The sequence below is a fragment of the Rhinolophus sinicus genome, linkage group LG07 (genome assembly GCF_036562045.2).
Source record: "Rhinolophus sinicus isolate RSC01 linkage group LG07, ASM3656204v1, whole genome shotgun sequence".
In the NCBI taxonomy this organism is placed as follows: domain Eukaryota; kingdom Metazoa; phylum Chordata; class Mammalia; order Chiroptera; family Rhinolophidae; genus Rhinolophus; species Rhinolophus sinicus.
Window position 1 is genome coordinate 59,059,983 of NC_133757.1, and position 15,080 is coordinate 59,075,062.

At 50.2% G+C, this 15,080-nt stretch overlaps 1 protein-coding gene across 1 annotated transcript; it reads left to right on the top strand.

Annotated features, from left to right (window-relative positions):
* The first annotated feature begins 208 nt into the window (after positions 1-208).
* GPR15LG (G protein-coupled receptor 15 ligand) lies at positions 209-8,825 on the top strand. The gene is made up of 4 exons (XM_019755550.2): positions 209-429; positions 882-1,015; positions 2,694-2,783; positions 7,861-8,825. The coding sequence occupies exons 2-4, from the start codon at positions 946-948 to the stop codon at positions 7,944-7,946; spliced, it is 246 nt and encodes an 81-aa protein (XP_019611109.2). The 5' UTR covers positions 209-429; positions 882-945; the 3' UTR covers positions 7,947-8,825.
* Positions 8,826-15,080: the final 6,255 nt, after the last annotated feature.

Below are 15,080 nucleotides of genomic sequence, written 5' to 3' on the forward strand. Positions count from 1 at the left end.
GAGCCTATTCTTTGGTTAGAAGAGCATATTTATTACAGCAAAGGACAGATGGCTATGACATCACAGGACAAATACAAATTCTATCTATCTGCATGGCTGCCTCCACTAACAGAAGCTCCTTGGAGCCAGGCAGTATTTTCCGTGTCAGTGCGTAGGTGACGTCTGGGCCTCCTGCACCCATCGCCACACTGTTCCTCATGCTTGGCCTTGCAGGATGCGCCCCTCCTCCGTATCTTTGCTCAGACCGATCCTGTACCTGAAGTGCTTTCATTTCAGCTTAAACACCCATCAAGGTCCAGCTGCAGCCCCACTTCCTTTACAGTCATATGAGTGACTGACTTGTTGCAGATGGCTTCTCACTGAGAGAGGCAGCACTGTGCCCCCTTCACAGCTGGGAAGCAGACTCAGATATTCAACAGCAAGTTCAAGGTCATACTGCTGATGCATGGCGGAACAAGGACTGAAACCCAGGCCATCTGATTCCCAGTCCTCTGGCTCCCTACATTTCACCCGTTGCTCCACACTCTTGCCTAAGGCTTTGCAAAGTGTTTTATGGTCCTCCTCCTGCCACAGCTAAGGAATGAGCAGGAAGATTTGTAATTGATGGGATTATATTATGACACTAAAAGTTAACGTTCAACCCTGGGAAGTTGCTCTTCCCTGGCAGGAGTTTCCTGTTCTGACCACAGAGGCCAGCACTAGGAGCTCCCTGGGCTGGGCCTTTACAGCTCTGTGTTACAGTTCACGAAATGCTCTCAACTTCTCAAAAAGCTGTTTTTTTCCTCTTGGGAGGGGCTGACTCTACCCTATATGAGAATTTCAAGGTTGCCACTGCCCTGCCCATCTGGAAACACCTCTCACGTCACTCTATACCTATCCAGGTGGCCCCAAGGGAGGACTTGTGCTCCGGCTGCCTCCCCAGGACACGAGACCCAGCCCGCCACCATGAGATTTCTAGTTCTCTCCAGCCTGCTCTGCGTCTTGCTTCTCTTCTTCTCCATCTCGTCCGTGGAAGGTAGGTCTGTCGCCGGGGTGCTGGGTCCCGAGCGGGATTTGTGTCTGGGAAGGTAGAAATTGAAACATTAGAGGGCAGGCTCCTGGCAGGCCATCCTACGCCTGAAAGACCCCAGAACCTACGTAGCCCCTCCACCCATGGTGGCAGTACCAAGGGTGGGTTGGGAGCTATTGACCCCAGTCTCAACCCACAGCCCCAGCTCCCCCAAATGCACGCCTAGCTCAGGAGGAGCAGCGTGCTTACCATGCAAACATGCAACCTCCCCACTAGATTGCTTTGTGAACCTAAGTCCTACCTAGCTAGAAAGTCCAAAGCCACTGTGCTGTCTTGTGTCACGCTTGGAGCTCAGTACATTTGTGTTGAGTGAATGCATACATTAATTAGAAGACTATCTGAGTCTAAACATCCTCCAAACTCACACGCACAGTCAACCCCTGTGACAGATGGAATGAGAGTTTGTGTGGTGGGGGCACGTGTGTGTGTCTAGAAGTGGGGAACATGGTCCTTGCGCCTCTGTGGATATGAATATTTAGCTCACCTGCCTTTTTTGATCAGATAGCTGAGTATTTTGAGTGTTTTCTTTTGCCTAACCCTCTAGAAACTGCCTACTTTTATTCTTTATTTTAGCAGTTACAGTTATTTTAACATTGTTTGGAGTTAAAGAAATATATATCGGGGTGAAAACAATCATAATTTCATGACACAAGAATAGCCATGTTAACCATTTTGTTTCTTTTCCATACTGCATGCAAGCATGCCTTTTTTGTGATTGATAAATCTCTATATGATCAATGAATGTCATATTTTTTTTATTTATTGTTGTATTAGGATAGTCACCAAAAATACTTATGATTAGAATTCTTCTGGAAGCATTTACACCAGAATGTCAACAGCAATAATCTCTGAACAATAAGATTATAGAAAGTATTTCTTTTCTAAAGTTTCTGCAATGAACATTGCCACATAGATATAATGGCAAATGGTGCTTAGACTCCCTCATGAACTCAGTCCCCAGCGATGCTCAGATCTCGACTTCGGACTTGTTAGAGGTTGCCAATGTTCCCTTAATGACAATTCAGTGAAGATGAATATCTTCCCCCACAAAGTTTCCTACTCATTTAGGAATATTTCTGGCAGATTTTCCAAAGCGATGCCATTTAACTACTATTTTTTAGGTATAATTTGCCACGACGTGAATGTGTTTTGATGAACTTGCTTGGACATTTAGATGGTTCACAACTTTGCATGATTTTAAGTATGTGGCAAAAAAAAAAAAAAGTGTACATAAAGTATTTTCTATCTTTAGGATATTTTCTTAGGCTGGATTACCAAGGGGAAAATCGCTGTGTAAAAAGGCAGAGATACTTCTGAGTGATGATGCTGAACTGTTTCTTAAACAAAACCAGGAGGAGACATATTCTGGTAGCAGAGTGTCTCCCCATGTTGACTGTGTTATTTCTGAAAAATAAATTCACCTCAAGGCCCACACTTTCCCTGGTCCCTCCCATAGCCTGGCCCGCCCTGAATTTTCGTGAATGAATATTCCTGAACCCTAAGCCTTGAGAGCTGAAGCTCACTCCAGTCATTCCTGTCCCAACCCACCCCATGGTGTCCCCAACCTCATGGTGTCCCCACACATGCTAAGGAAGTGTCTCTGCCCCTCTGTGTCTACCCTCAGGAAAACGGCATCCTAGGCATCCTGCCAAGCCCTTCAAAGGCAAGCTCTGCTGTTCCCAACATCCCAGCCCTGTCCTGAGGACCCAGAACGGTAAGCACCGCACTTTGTACAGATGGAGGAGAGGCTCTGAGGAGGCCATGAGACAGGCTGCATACGTGGACCAGCTCCCACTCGGGCCTGGCATCAGGTGCTGGTGTGGAGGGACCACAAACAGATATGATTGTGGCCTCATGGAGCTTCCAGTCCAGTGAGGAAAACTGACCCCACAAAAAAAAAGGCAACAAATCAATCATTTTGAACTGAATATGTTCTGTCCAAGGAAAGAATAGGATGCAAGTAGGAAATGGTACAGGGAACAAGGAGGGTGGAAAGATTGGTGCAGACAGGGGAAGCAGCAGACATGGAGGCCTCAGATGGGCAAGAGGGAGGCATGGAAGACAGAGGGATGGGGAGGCAGGAGGTGCTCACAGAAGCTGCAAACTGAGGCAGGGCCAGCCTGGTGAGCTGGCACATGAAGTGGCATGACTGGCAGGTGGATGGGGTACACAGATCCAGAGAGTCCCAGAGATGCAGGCAAGTGGCAGAGCTGGGCTCCATGCCAGGGTGAGGTCTGGCAGAGCAAGCCTGCCCTCTCTCACAGGCCTGGGGGGCACTGGATGATGAGGGAGGCAGGCCCAGGGAGAGCTGCAGGCACCCAGCTCCTAGCACTGGGGCTCCAGGCCAGTGTTAGGCTGACACGTAAGCGTTGCCTGGCCCAGGGTGTGAGGATAGGACTGCTGGATCTCTGCTAGCCTTTGGTAGGAGGGCCCTAGGGCCTGGGACAGGCAGAATCCCCAAGGGAAAGCTGCAGAACCTGGAGCCAGCCCAGCTGAACACAAACCCAGAGCTCCTGCCCCCCACTCTCTGTAGCCTCATGCCCTTCTCAGGAATCTGAAAAGGCCCCAGCCCTGCCGGTTCCTCTGGGGCCATGGCCATGACTAGAACTGGAGCCTCCACATCCCTCCCAGCTACCAAGTGTCCTGTGCACCAAGGGGGAGCTTGGATGTGAAGGAAATGGAGGGAGGGAGACTGCATGGCTCAGCCTCAGGCCACTTCTCTGGAGAACGTGACAGCCCCTCCTTCCAAGCTGGCATCGCATCCAGCTGGAGCTGGGTAAAAATAACCAGTTTTCACACATTGAATGTGAGTGTGAGGCACCCCCCAGGGCAAGGTGAACACACTGACTGACTGCCTGCAACTCTGTTCGCACCTGAGGCCCCAACCTGGCAGGGGAGGAGTGTTTCTGTGAAAGAAATAGGCAAAAATCTAAGGAAGAGAGAAGCAGAGTCCAGTCCATGCCCTCAGAGAAGAGCAAGGTGTGCTCAACCCGCCTCCCCAAACCACTCCCCAGGATGCACTTGCTCAGAGGCAGTAAGGAAAAGAGACGTTAAGGGTGTGTGCCCCGCACCCCACAGGCACAGGCTCATGGGAAACACCCAGGTTAACTCCTGCTGCGCAGGACAAGAGCGAGAGCAGGGGTTCTGTTAGTATACAATGCTTTAGAATAATCCAGGTGCGTGGCTCCCAGGTTGGGTCTGGATTTCTTTGAGTATATAGATTTTAAAAATTCCACTGCAGAAATTTACAAACTATTTAGAACAAGAAAAGCAAAACAAACATTTTTATTGGGTCCTTATCATGCGATCTCATTTAAATCTTTGGAACCACCCTAGGGAAGCTGTTTACAGATTAGGGAACTTAAGCTCAGAAAGAATCTGAGGCACAGCCAGAAACCTGGTTTGTCTATCTCTTTCCACTACAACAAACTGCCTCCCAATAGCGAGCAGGTCTCAGGCAGCACACTTAGGAAGACAGGCGCATGCCCGAGGGAGACCGCAAGCTTCCCAGGAGGGAGTCACCACCTGGGTTGGAATCTCAGCTCAACCACGTGCTGCTGGCTATGTGCCCTTGAGCAGGTCACCCAGCTCTGCTGAGCCTCAGTCTCCTCATCTGGGAAAGGGTATGACGGAGCCTACCTCACTGGGCTACGGTGAGGAGGCAGTGGGGTCCTGCCGATGAAGCCAGGCACCAGCCTGGCACCGAGTACCCCGGAAACGTGCCGGAAGTCTGAACCCGGCCAGGGCAGCTGAGTCAGGAGACTGGTGATTTCCACACTGAAAACCCAAACCAGTACATTCTTGCCCAGGCGTGGTGGTTCCACCCAGTCTTCTGGGTCAGATTCTGGGGCTCCCTGAATGCTATGTGATCAGCGGGGGTGCTCGGTGTGCCAGGCTCTGGGAATTCAGCCTCTGTTCTCTGATTGACTGACATACGAGTGTCCATGTACCTGTCTTTCAAAAGAAAATAACCTAGGGCTGCCTGGAGAATGTCCCTGAGCTGACAGTACCCAGTGGGACACACACAGGCTGGATGTCACCTACTCTTCAATCTATAGTGTCTTTCCCGAGGATTGTTTTATATGTGCTGTGCTAGGCCTATGGGGGTGACAGGAAGTGGCAGGCCCAGGATTCGGGGGCAATTCAACAAAAACCATCATAAAAAAATCAATGTGCTGAGTGGCCAGTTTGCTGAATTGACTGCATTTACCAATTTACTAAAAAAGGCTTTCTCTCAAGTAGTTGAAAAGTTTGTAGCAATCCGTATAGCGGCATTGTTACTCAAAGCAGTGTTCAGTTTGTTGATTCTGTTAACACTTGAGGGCATCAGGCTTAGGTTGGGGTCAGACTGACAGCTGGTTAGGCTCCACCGGCCAGGAAGGTCTGTGACCTGTGTCAAGCCGCCCTCCTCCAGGTGCCCTGAGGCTGTCAGCCAGGAAGCTCCTGGAGGAGGCTGGGAGGTCTTGAGAGGAGCCTGACCGTGTGTCTGCCCATCCTAGACTGCCCCTGGTGCGTGAGAGCTCTGTGCCACCCTCCCTGCTTTGAAGCCCAGCAAAACGAGTTGACCCCTGGTGGGAGTCAGGGGGAGTGAAGGACACAGAGAGATTCCTCCCCCCCGTGGGGTTGTCCCTGTCTTCAGGAAGGGCCCAGACTGCACACACAAGGGTGACCCACTGAGGACCATGACAGTGATGACTTAAGGGTTTTGGCAACGTTGGGTGGTGCCAAGGTGGACACGACGGCTCAGTACAATGGACCCTGGAAGCGAGGAGGGAGAGAAGGTGGCCAGCCCATCCAGCGTAGCGGACCAATCCGAGGGGCTCAGATCAGTGGTCTTGCTCCTTGTGATTACATTCATTAGCCACAGCTGCATAAGAAAACACTCCCAACGTTGGTGGCCCGAAACAGTAATATTTATTATTTTCTGTGTGTCTACATACAAGTCAGCTGGGCAGTTCTTCTAGTTTCTGCTGGGCTCATTCCCTCTTCCAAGTGTTGGATACGCAGTTCTACAGATCTAGTCTGGGCTGTCTTGCATGTTTGGAGGTCAGTGGTCTGTAAGTCTAGATGGCCTCAGTTGGGCAACCTGGACTCTCTTCCACATGGTCTCTCATCCTCCAGCAGGCAAACACAGACTTGTTCCCATGGGGCTGCAAGGTCCCACCTCTGTGAGCAGAAGCACCTAAGGCCTCTTGAGGCCTCAGAACTGGCCCAGCTTCATCTCCACTGCATTCTATTAGCCAAAGCAAATCACCAGGAGCAGCTTCAAGGAGCAGGGAAACAAACCCAATATCTTAATGGGAGAAGCTGCAAAGTCACACAGCAAAAGAGGGGTGGAGAATTATGATCATATTCTCAATCAGTCAACCACAGTGTTTGTTGTAGGAAGCAGAGAAGAATGTCAGAGTCTGAGGGTGAGGACAGTGGTCAGGAAATCACAGTTCTCCATTAGAAATGCTGGTGGAAAATTCTCATGGCATGAAATTAATAGAAAAGCATAGTTTACACAGTATATTACTAATATGACTATGATTATCATGATGGGAAGACAAAAGCACTTTCAAATAGGAAAAAATACAGAAAGAAACCACAACAATATTAGCACTTATTTAAGATTAAGACATGAGGCTATGGATGAATTATGATAACTAAGTTTGTATTTTATATAGCTAGTGGTTATATAGCAATTAGTATGCAGCACTTACATCTGCTAATTCATTTAGTCCTCACAGTAATCCTGACAGTTAGTTACAATTACTATCCCCATTTTTACAGATGAGGAGCCAAAGCACAGAGAGTTTAAGTAACTTGCTAAAGGTCACACAGCTAGGAAATGATAGAATTGGGCTTTGAAATCAAACAATCTGGCTCCAGATTCTGTTCTTAACTATCACACTGCCTCACTTATAGTTATAATCTGGAAGCAGAAAGAGGAAAAAGAATACTCTCATTACCATAACTTAACCCTTCTCAATTGTGTTTCCTTTGTTTTTTTCATGCAAAATGTTGATCTAGCTTTATTTTTATTGTGGCTCATTTTTTAATTTTTATAATTAACATTACATCATAAGCATTCTTCATGTTGCCACATAGTCTTCATAATCACAGGGTTTTATCACCATTAAACATTTCTGTCATCATGAAGTACCTTTACTAATTAATCATTTTCTACTGTATTCAGATTGTTTCCAGAATTTATTTTCTGTTATTAAAAACAAAACTATGAAGAATAGCTTAATGCAGGCATTTTTGTTTCTTTTCTTTTCTTTTTCTTTTGTGTGTGTGTGTGTGTGTGTGTGTGTGTGTGTGTGTGTATCATTCCTCCCATAAATGGGGCTGTTTTGCCAAAGGATGCAAACATAGCTTTGAGACACACATTGCCTGAGAGTGCTCTCAGGAAGGAGACAGCCTGAGGGGTCCCAGGGCCTGCACGTCCATGTGTGCACCCTCCTACCCCTGCCATCAGTAACAGGCCACCCAAACCCCTCGACTTTAGGGGAACTCTGCTCCCGTTGAGTAGATAAGCTTCCTTCTCTCCGTCTTCTGCCAGTAAATCAAATTTCTCCCTGACAAGACTGAAGTAGCCTGAGCTGGTCATGTCTGCCAGGAAAGTCCCCTTCTGGGCCTCCAGGGAGGAGGGTTAAATCTGATTCGTGCTTTGAGTTTTTTAAAAAAATCTTTGTTTCTAGAAATGAATCTTAACTGAGTTTTCTCCTCTCTCCACTCCTGGCTCTGCCTGCCTCTCTGCCTCTTGTCTCGTCTTGTCTTGTTTGCCTATTGCTCCTTCCCAGGACGCCGCAAGAGGAACTGCAGACCATGCAAGATCAAGTCAGAGTCTCACTTTTGGGTGGTGCCCGGAGCGCTCCCACAGGTGTAGTGTTTCTAACACAAGGCTCAGTCCCTGATGCACCTGGAAGCCTCAGGTTCCCCCCAGATTCTCCCCTGGAAGCTGGGTAGATGCCTCAGGTGCTGACCCTTGGAAGCCTCTGCCCATGAATCCTTAGTCTCCTCTCTTAGAGACACAACAATTCTTGCCTGGAACGTTGGATTGTTCTTATGCTGCTTCTCCGAAGAGGCTGAACCAGAATCATCTGAAAACTACAACATAGATTCAACAGTCAGAGCTTGGAGTGACTGACCTGCTGTGTGGCATTGAACAAGTAACCGAGCCCCTCTGGGTTCACGGTGGCTTCAGAGATATAAAATCTATCAAAAAAAAAAAAAAAATGTCCAGGGAAAGTCTTTCAGTCACTGGCGCCTACAGCCTTCATTCACCCCTTTCAACCTTCATGGCAGTGAGTTAGGGTGTTGGAGAGCTTCACCTCAGGCAGCAAGGGCCCTGGAAAAGTTCCAGAACTCCAGATCCTGGTCCCAATCATTCCACCGACCTTCAGAGTTGTTGTGAGCCAGGCTCAGCCCACCTGGCCTCAGGCCCCACCTGGCCCCTCCAGCTCTGATAGTCACGATTCCACTGTGACCGTGGCAGCTATAAATTCAGGCTTCTGAGCCTGCTGGGGCGCAGGGTAACAGGCTGGCCAGGACCGAAGAGGCTTAGCCGTCCTGGCACCCCTAGGCCCTAACCGTCCATATCTGACAGAGCCTGAGGGAACCCTGACTTTCTGACGGGGGTCCTCTGGAAAGCACATTCAAACGATAAATAAACAGAATACATGGCACATCCTTGTCTGAGAAAATGGATGACAGCCTGAGCCATAGCTTTCTGCTAAAGGAAACCCTTGCCCCCAAAGCCTTTCCCACAGGCCAGCCCTTCCTCACAGTACGTGTAACTATGGGAAGGGAGAGGGAGAAACAGCAGCCATAGCAAGGCTCTGGGTCCAACACGCCAAGACTCAAATCCCAGTCCTGCCCCGGGTTTTCCTTTCCTGTGGCATGGAGAGAGCAGCACCTAGTCAGAGGGCTGACATGAGGCTCCTGCTCAGAGATGGATGTCAAGTACTCACAAAGGGCGTGGCTCACAGAGGGGCGTGGTTCAGGGAAGTCCCTGCCCCCACCCTGCGGGGAGTGTTTATGCCCACAGTGAATGCAGAGCTGCAGAGCTGTGGCTCAGCGGGGACAGATGGCCAAGGTCTAAGAGGCTTATCGCTCAATAAAGCTCCCTTCTAACCTGATTCTCCCAGCAAGGTGAGAAGCCCCTCCGCACATCATCCCAACAACTATGTCTGAGAATGCCAGGCCCACCAGGTGCAAGGCTGATGGGCAGAGGGCTCTGGGGACAGTGGTCCCAGGCCACCTGAAGTCCTTACCTTGTCATAGGCCAGGCCTTTCACTTCCTTTCAGAAGCCTCATTCACGCATTCACTCACTCATTCTCTCACTCACTCATCCCTTCCCAGGGTATGTAATGGTCAGTCTGCGCGAGGTTCTGAGGCTCAAGGATGAGCAAATATGGTCTTTGAGGGCTGAGAAGCAATCGTGGCTCCACAAAGTGAGCGTAAGAGGGCGGGTGTAGGAGAGGGAATGAGAAGACAAGGAGCTGACACTTGAACTGAGTTATGGGAGAGTTCCGGCTGGAGAAGAGGTGTGCGTGTGTGTGTGCGTGCGTGTGTGGGGGGGTAGGGGTACAGCAAGGGCCAGGCAAACGTGCGGCAAGGCCCACCCCTGAACAGGATGGACAGTGACCCAGAGGGTCCTTCAGGGACACCAGCCCCTCAGAGCAGCTCAGGCCAATGGGGGGGAGCAGCATGAAAGAGCTGAAGACCCTGTCTCTGCCTGCCCACCCTGTGCCATCTGTCCTTCCTCTGAGGAGTGAGGCTGATTCCCAAGCAAGCAGAGGTGCCCACGTGGAGCAGGAGGACCAATGCTGGGAGCAGTCTTTCCCCTTCTCTCCTGGGGAATGCCCCCTCCAGAACTTGTCACATGGGCTTTTAATCTTTGTGGAAGACCTTCGCCCTCAAAGGGTAGATTGAGTTTACAGGGGCCTCTTATACATAAGACTTCATGGCTAGTGAAGACGCTATGAGATTACAAGGAAAACCCAAACATCTGGAAGTGACTTTAAATTTGAAAACTGGAATTCTTATATTACCATAACTGACACTTTGAAGAGTCTAGACATGTTGGCAAGTCATAGTAGTGTCATTAGAGAAAGTGTGCTATCTCCATGGCAACTAAAGGGGCCCACACTCCCTGATGGGACATCAGGTGTAGTTTATGAAGCACAAACTTCTCAGACAGACTTGGGTTCAAATGATGGCTCTGTCACATGCCCAATGTGTGACACTAGGGAGGGCAGGTGACCTCTCAGAGCCTTAGGTTCCCCATCTGTAAAATGAGACTGAGAGAGCCCATCACAGAGTGCTGTTAGGGAGAGTAAATGAGAAAAAGAGAAATGCCTTGCTCTGAAATAGAAACCAAATGGTCATCACAGATGTGCCCCCATCGAACTAAATGGATCCAGGCTGATCCCCCTCCTGAGCCACGTTTAGGATGGGGTCCTGTTGGACAGCTTCAGCCACAGCCATCACAGCGCCTCCTGTTGGGTGCAGCACATGCAATTTACACTTTGCTGACTCACTTCTGAGCTTATCTCTGGGCGAACTGTGCCGGGTAAACCACTTTCTGGAGCCCGGCACAGGCCATGCCCTGGCTGTAGTGCTAACAAAGGACCCCACGGGTAACTTCTCTGACTCTGCAGCCGTTTTCCCTGCCTTGAAAACATCATAAAACTTGTAGGATTGGGGTGTGTCCAGGGCTCCAGCCTGGTCTCCAAGCGGTGGCTGGCCCGTGCCTGATTACTAGCAGCCTGGTAACCTGTGGGCAGCTCTGGAGGCAATGGGCGGACTTGATATCCATCCCTGGAAAGTGTTTTTGGCTCATCTGCTGTTTAATCTGTCAAACTGTACTGCTCCTCTCAGGGCTTGTAAAGGGTGAACCACAGGGTGGGAGGTGCCAAATGATAAGATGTCAGAACAGAAAAGGTTCTTTTCTACATTAGAATGCAACCATTTTGCTTGTTAACTCAATGGTTAAAGATGCTGTTGATCTGAACACTTACATACGCACCATAACCTGTACCATTTCCTGTTGTGTTTCACGAAGCCATTTCCACATTCCCATTTCCTGGCATTTCCATTTATGAAACTGGCTTGGCTACTCCTGCCTATCACTTTATGGATGGATGGGTGGGTGGGTGGATGGATGGAAAAGGAGCATGTCAAAAGCTGCAGAAGGTCCATTGTTGACTAGCACCAGGTACCAAGACTTATGACATTGTCAGGTTCCTCTTCATGCATTCATTCATTCATTCATTCATTCATTCAGTCAGTCAGTCAGTCAGTCATTTATTCAGTCATTCATTTAGCCAGTGAACGACTACCCATTGAAGACCTTACTGTGTCACAGGCCCTGTGCTGATACTGCAGCCACCTGTTCATGAAACATGACCTCCTCCCTAAATGGTTCACAGCACTCTGGGGAGACAGCACAACAGGCAGATTAGGTCACTAAAGTCTTTCAAGGGACCTATCAAAGTCCCAAGTAGGGACCAGTTCTGCTTGGGGGAAGAAACATGCCAGAAAAAAAAAAATGTTCTGGAGGAAAAGACATTCTTGGGTGTGTCTCCTACCCAGGCTCAGCCATGTGGCAGGCTGAGATAGCAAAGGAGACTACTGTAGGGTGAAAACAGGCAATGTCAGGGCTGGAGCTTCTGCCCACCTGTGGGAATGCCCCAGTGACCAAGAACTAGCGTTACAACCGGAAGTCTGAGTCAGTGGTTACTAATACCAGCTGGATGGGGACTGGGGTACAGGTGGCAGCCTCAGTGAAGACAGAACCTCAAGCGGATAGGGGAGGGATACCATCCCCATGTCAGAGGAAACTGAGGCAGCCACCCTGCACCTGGTGTGGCCACAGCAAGGGGAAGGGGAGGCCACATTTCAGAGTAGATAGTGTCCAGGACTCTCCGGCCTGCTGAGCCCACAGCTGACCTACTAACCCCAGAGCTCACTGCTGTGGGAAGGGACTCCCAACTTCCAGCCAGGTGGTTGCACCCTGTCCCAGATCTGCAGAGGACAGTTCTCAGGACCTCAGCTGGGCTTATATAGGTGGGGCCTCACAGTCGTGTCGTGTCCAGAGAGGGTGCATCCAGGCTCACTGGGATCCCTGGGCCCTGTGCCTTCCCGCTCAGTACCAAATTCCTCTCTGGAACTCAGCAACTGGGCAGAACAGCTCAGGATGCCAAGTACCGGGGCAGAGGTCAGCCCACCAGACAGTCTCATCCCAGACAGCTGGGGAAGAAGCCGGGCATTATAGACCAGCCCTTTCCCCTCCCTGGGTCAGGTCCTGAGGAAGACGAGCCTGAAAAGCAGGCACTAGCTACTCACTAAATGCTCAGCACCAGAAGAAGCCTGGTGCAGATGTGCTCGCATGTGCTGGACACATGTGTTTACACAAGGAGATGCGAGCCGATTCACAAGCAGATAGGTGTGTATGCATGTGAGTGCAAATGGAACTAGAACTCGTGTTTTTGTGGGCAACCATGTGAATGTGTCTGTGCATGCATGGATTAGCACACTGAGGTAAATCAGATGTAGGCAGAGAGCTCACAAGATCCTTGGCAGCTATGCTGGCAGATGGAACTGGGACACACATGCATGACCAGACTGGCAGCTGACACTCGAATTCTCACTTACTGACAGCTGGACCAGCTGTTATAAATCTACCCAAGGAAGAGCTGTCAGACCTGACTTAGAGGTGACCTGATCTGATATTTCTCTGCATGTGCCATGGCGAGGAGACCGTAGGGGAAAGGAAGCGCGTCGCCCTGCAGGGGTAATGGACATGTGGAGGACAAGGTAACTGGTGTGCCCAAGGCTGCCCCGGGTCTGTGGGGGAGGGCCAAGCCCCATGTTCCACGGCAAGTGAACAAACCAGCTATGACAAACCAAGCCCTCCTGGTAGCTTCTAGACCTTCCATACTGCAAGGTCAAGATCAGTGTCTATGAGCTCTCCACGAAGAGCTGCTATTTTCCCAGGTTCTCGGGTGCTCTGAGGTTGGGGGCAGGTCTAGGGTGAGCAGGTGGTCCCAGTTTACCCCAGACATTCCTGGTTTTAGCATGGAAAGGCCCACATTCCTGGAAACCCTCTCAATCCCAGGCAAAGCAAGATGGCTAGTCACTCTAGCAGATGGGAACCTGTACAATTGAAGGGGAGTGATAGCTTTAAGAAAAAATAACGTAAACTACAAATACAAAATTCGTGCCGTGGAAGGGGCTCAGAGCTGAAGATTTAGTAACTTCACAGTCATCTTCTGCCATGGAAAAGTTTCAACGTTTTTTTTGGAAGCAGCCCAAACTGGATTTGAATCGGGCTCTGTCCCTCACTGGCTGTGTGAGCCTGTGCAAGTCACTTACTCTCTCTATGCTTTAACTTCTTCCTTTCTGAAGCGGAGACCATCCTACCAGGAAAGGATATACTGGTTACATGAGATAATATGTGTTACAGTACACACACATGGGCGCGAGCAGGCATGCACGCATGCGGTCATGCACACACACACACGTGTGGGGCACTCTGTCTTTTTCACTCTCCAGTGCAAGCCTATTCACTGAGTGAACTGAGGAGAGAGAAGTCAAAGGCCCCAGAGCCACCTGATGCAGATGGGCAGACAGAAGCAGGGAGCTCTGGCTCTTCCTAGCATAGTGATAAGACATTTGCCTCAGGAAACCCTGGCTTTGCTTCCAGCTCACTGGATGACTTGCAGAAGGCCTGCCTCCTCATCTCTATATAGGAATGCTTGCCTTGGCTTTGTCTCAGCATCCTGTGACACAGAGATGCACAAATGTCTGTGCAACTTGAAGTGCATCTTTTTAGCCAAAGGATCAGACCCTCTAACAAGAAAGGTTTGGGTTAATTGCGTCTGAAAACTGCTAAACACTCTGAGCCCACTGAATCATCTCTTCCTTGACTTGAATCCCTAACTCTTTCTAACAGTAGATCAAGGAGGGCTGGCCTGGGGCATAGGGGATGCTTTACTCCTGGGAAGGCCCTGGGGAAAGGTCCGAGCCATGGAGACCTCTCCAGGGAGCACACAACGGGGTCTCCTCTGTCTGTGGACATACCTTCCCAAGGGCATCTAAGAAGTGACCAAGACTGGACCTGAAGTGACTGCCCTGTGTCCCCCACTGCTTTTCCAACCAAACTCCAATGTCAGAGCAAGAGAATAAGTCCAGACCAGGGAGATTTACCAGCAACAAGGAAGGCTCCTGAGTTCACCTGCTTCTCCTAGTTGTCAGTACCCAGGGTCCCCACAGCAGTGGTGTGCTTTCCTAAATGTCCTCCCAGAGACAGGGAGCTCACCTCTCTTGGGGGAGTGCATACCTGTGTTGGCAAGCGCTGTCAGCAAATCTGTCCCAGGATGGGGCTTGAATGTGTCTTCAAACAGTTCCTTGCAAGGCTTGAGTGGCTCTGGTGCTTCTCTGTGGTCATCAAATGGCTACTGGGAATGGGCAGGGAGGGCCTCCTGCTACCTGGCAACTTCTGCTTCCCACCTTTATGGAGACTGGAAGACACCCCCTGCTGCCTACCACACATGTGGACCCCCACTGGTGGTCAGACTAGTGATGGGACCCTCTGGGAGAGCTGGCCTTGCCTGGGACACACGCAAGAATGGGCTGAGGTCCTAGACAGGGAGTCCTGATAACCCCTCATCTGTTCCTCTCCAGACCACAACTCTCCTCTTTGTCTTTTGATCTCACCCCCATAGCCTTCAGGGAACTATCTCTGGAACATGTTTGTCCTGGAAGGCAATGCCCTCCCCAAGCCTATTTACCTCGAAAAGCCCCAATTTTCCAGGGCTCTGACCAGGGCACCTGGGGGAAGACCCTTGGCCCACTCCACAGTGCTCCTATCCGCGACCTGGGGTCTCCTTGGCTCCTGCGTTCCAGACTTGGGAGAAGGGGGCGTGGCAGGAGAGAAGAGTGCCCTCATCCACCCACCCGCCCCCCACCCGCTGCTGGAGCGGGTCCCCACGGCTCACAGTGCACTAATTGGTC

Bases quoted from the DNA above. Each gene is read 5' to 3' on its own strand.
- GPR15LG (XM_019755550.2), top strand. From the start codon at position 946: ATGAGATTTCTAGTTCTCTCCAGCCTGCTCTGCGTCTTGCTTCTCTTC. The intron at 1,016-2,693 runs GTAGGTCTGTCG...GTCTACCCTCAG, and splicing joins CTCCATCTCGTCCGTGGAAG to GAAAACGGCATCCTAGGCAT. The intron at 2,784-7,860 runs GTAAGCACCGCA...GCTCCTTCCCAG, and splicing joins TGTCCTGAGGACCCAGAACG to GACGCCGCAAGAGGAACTGC.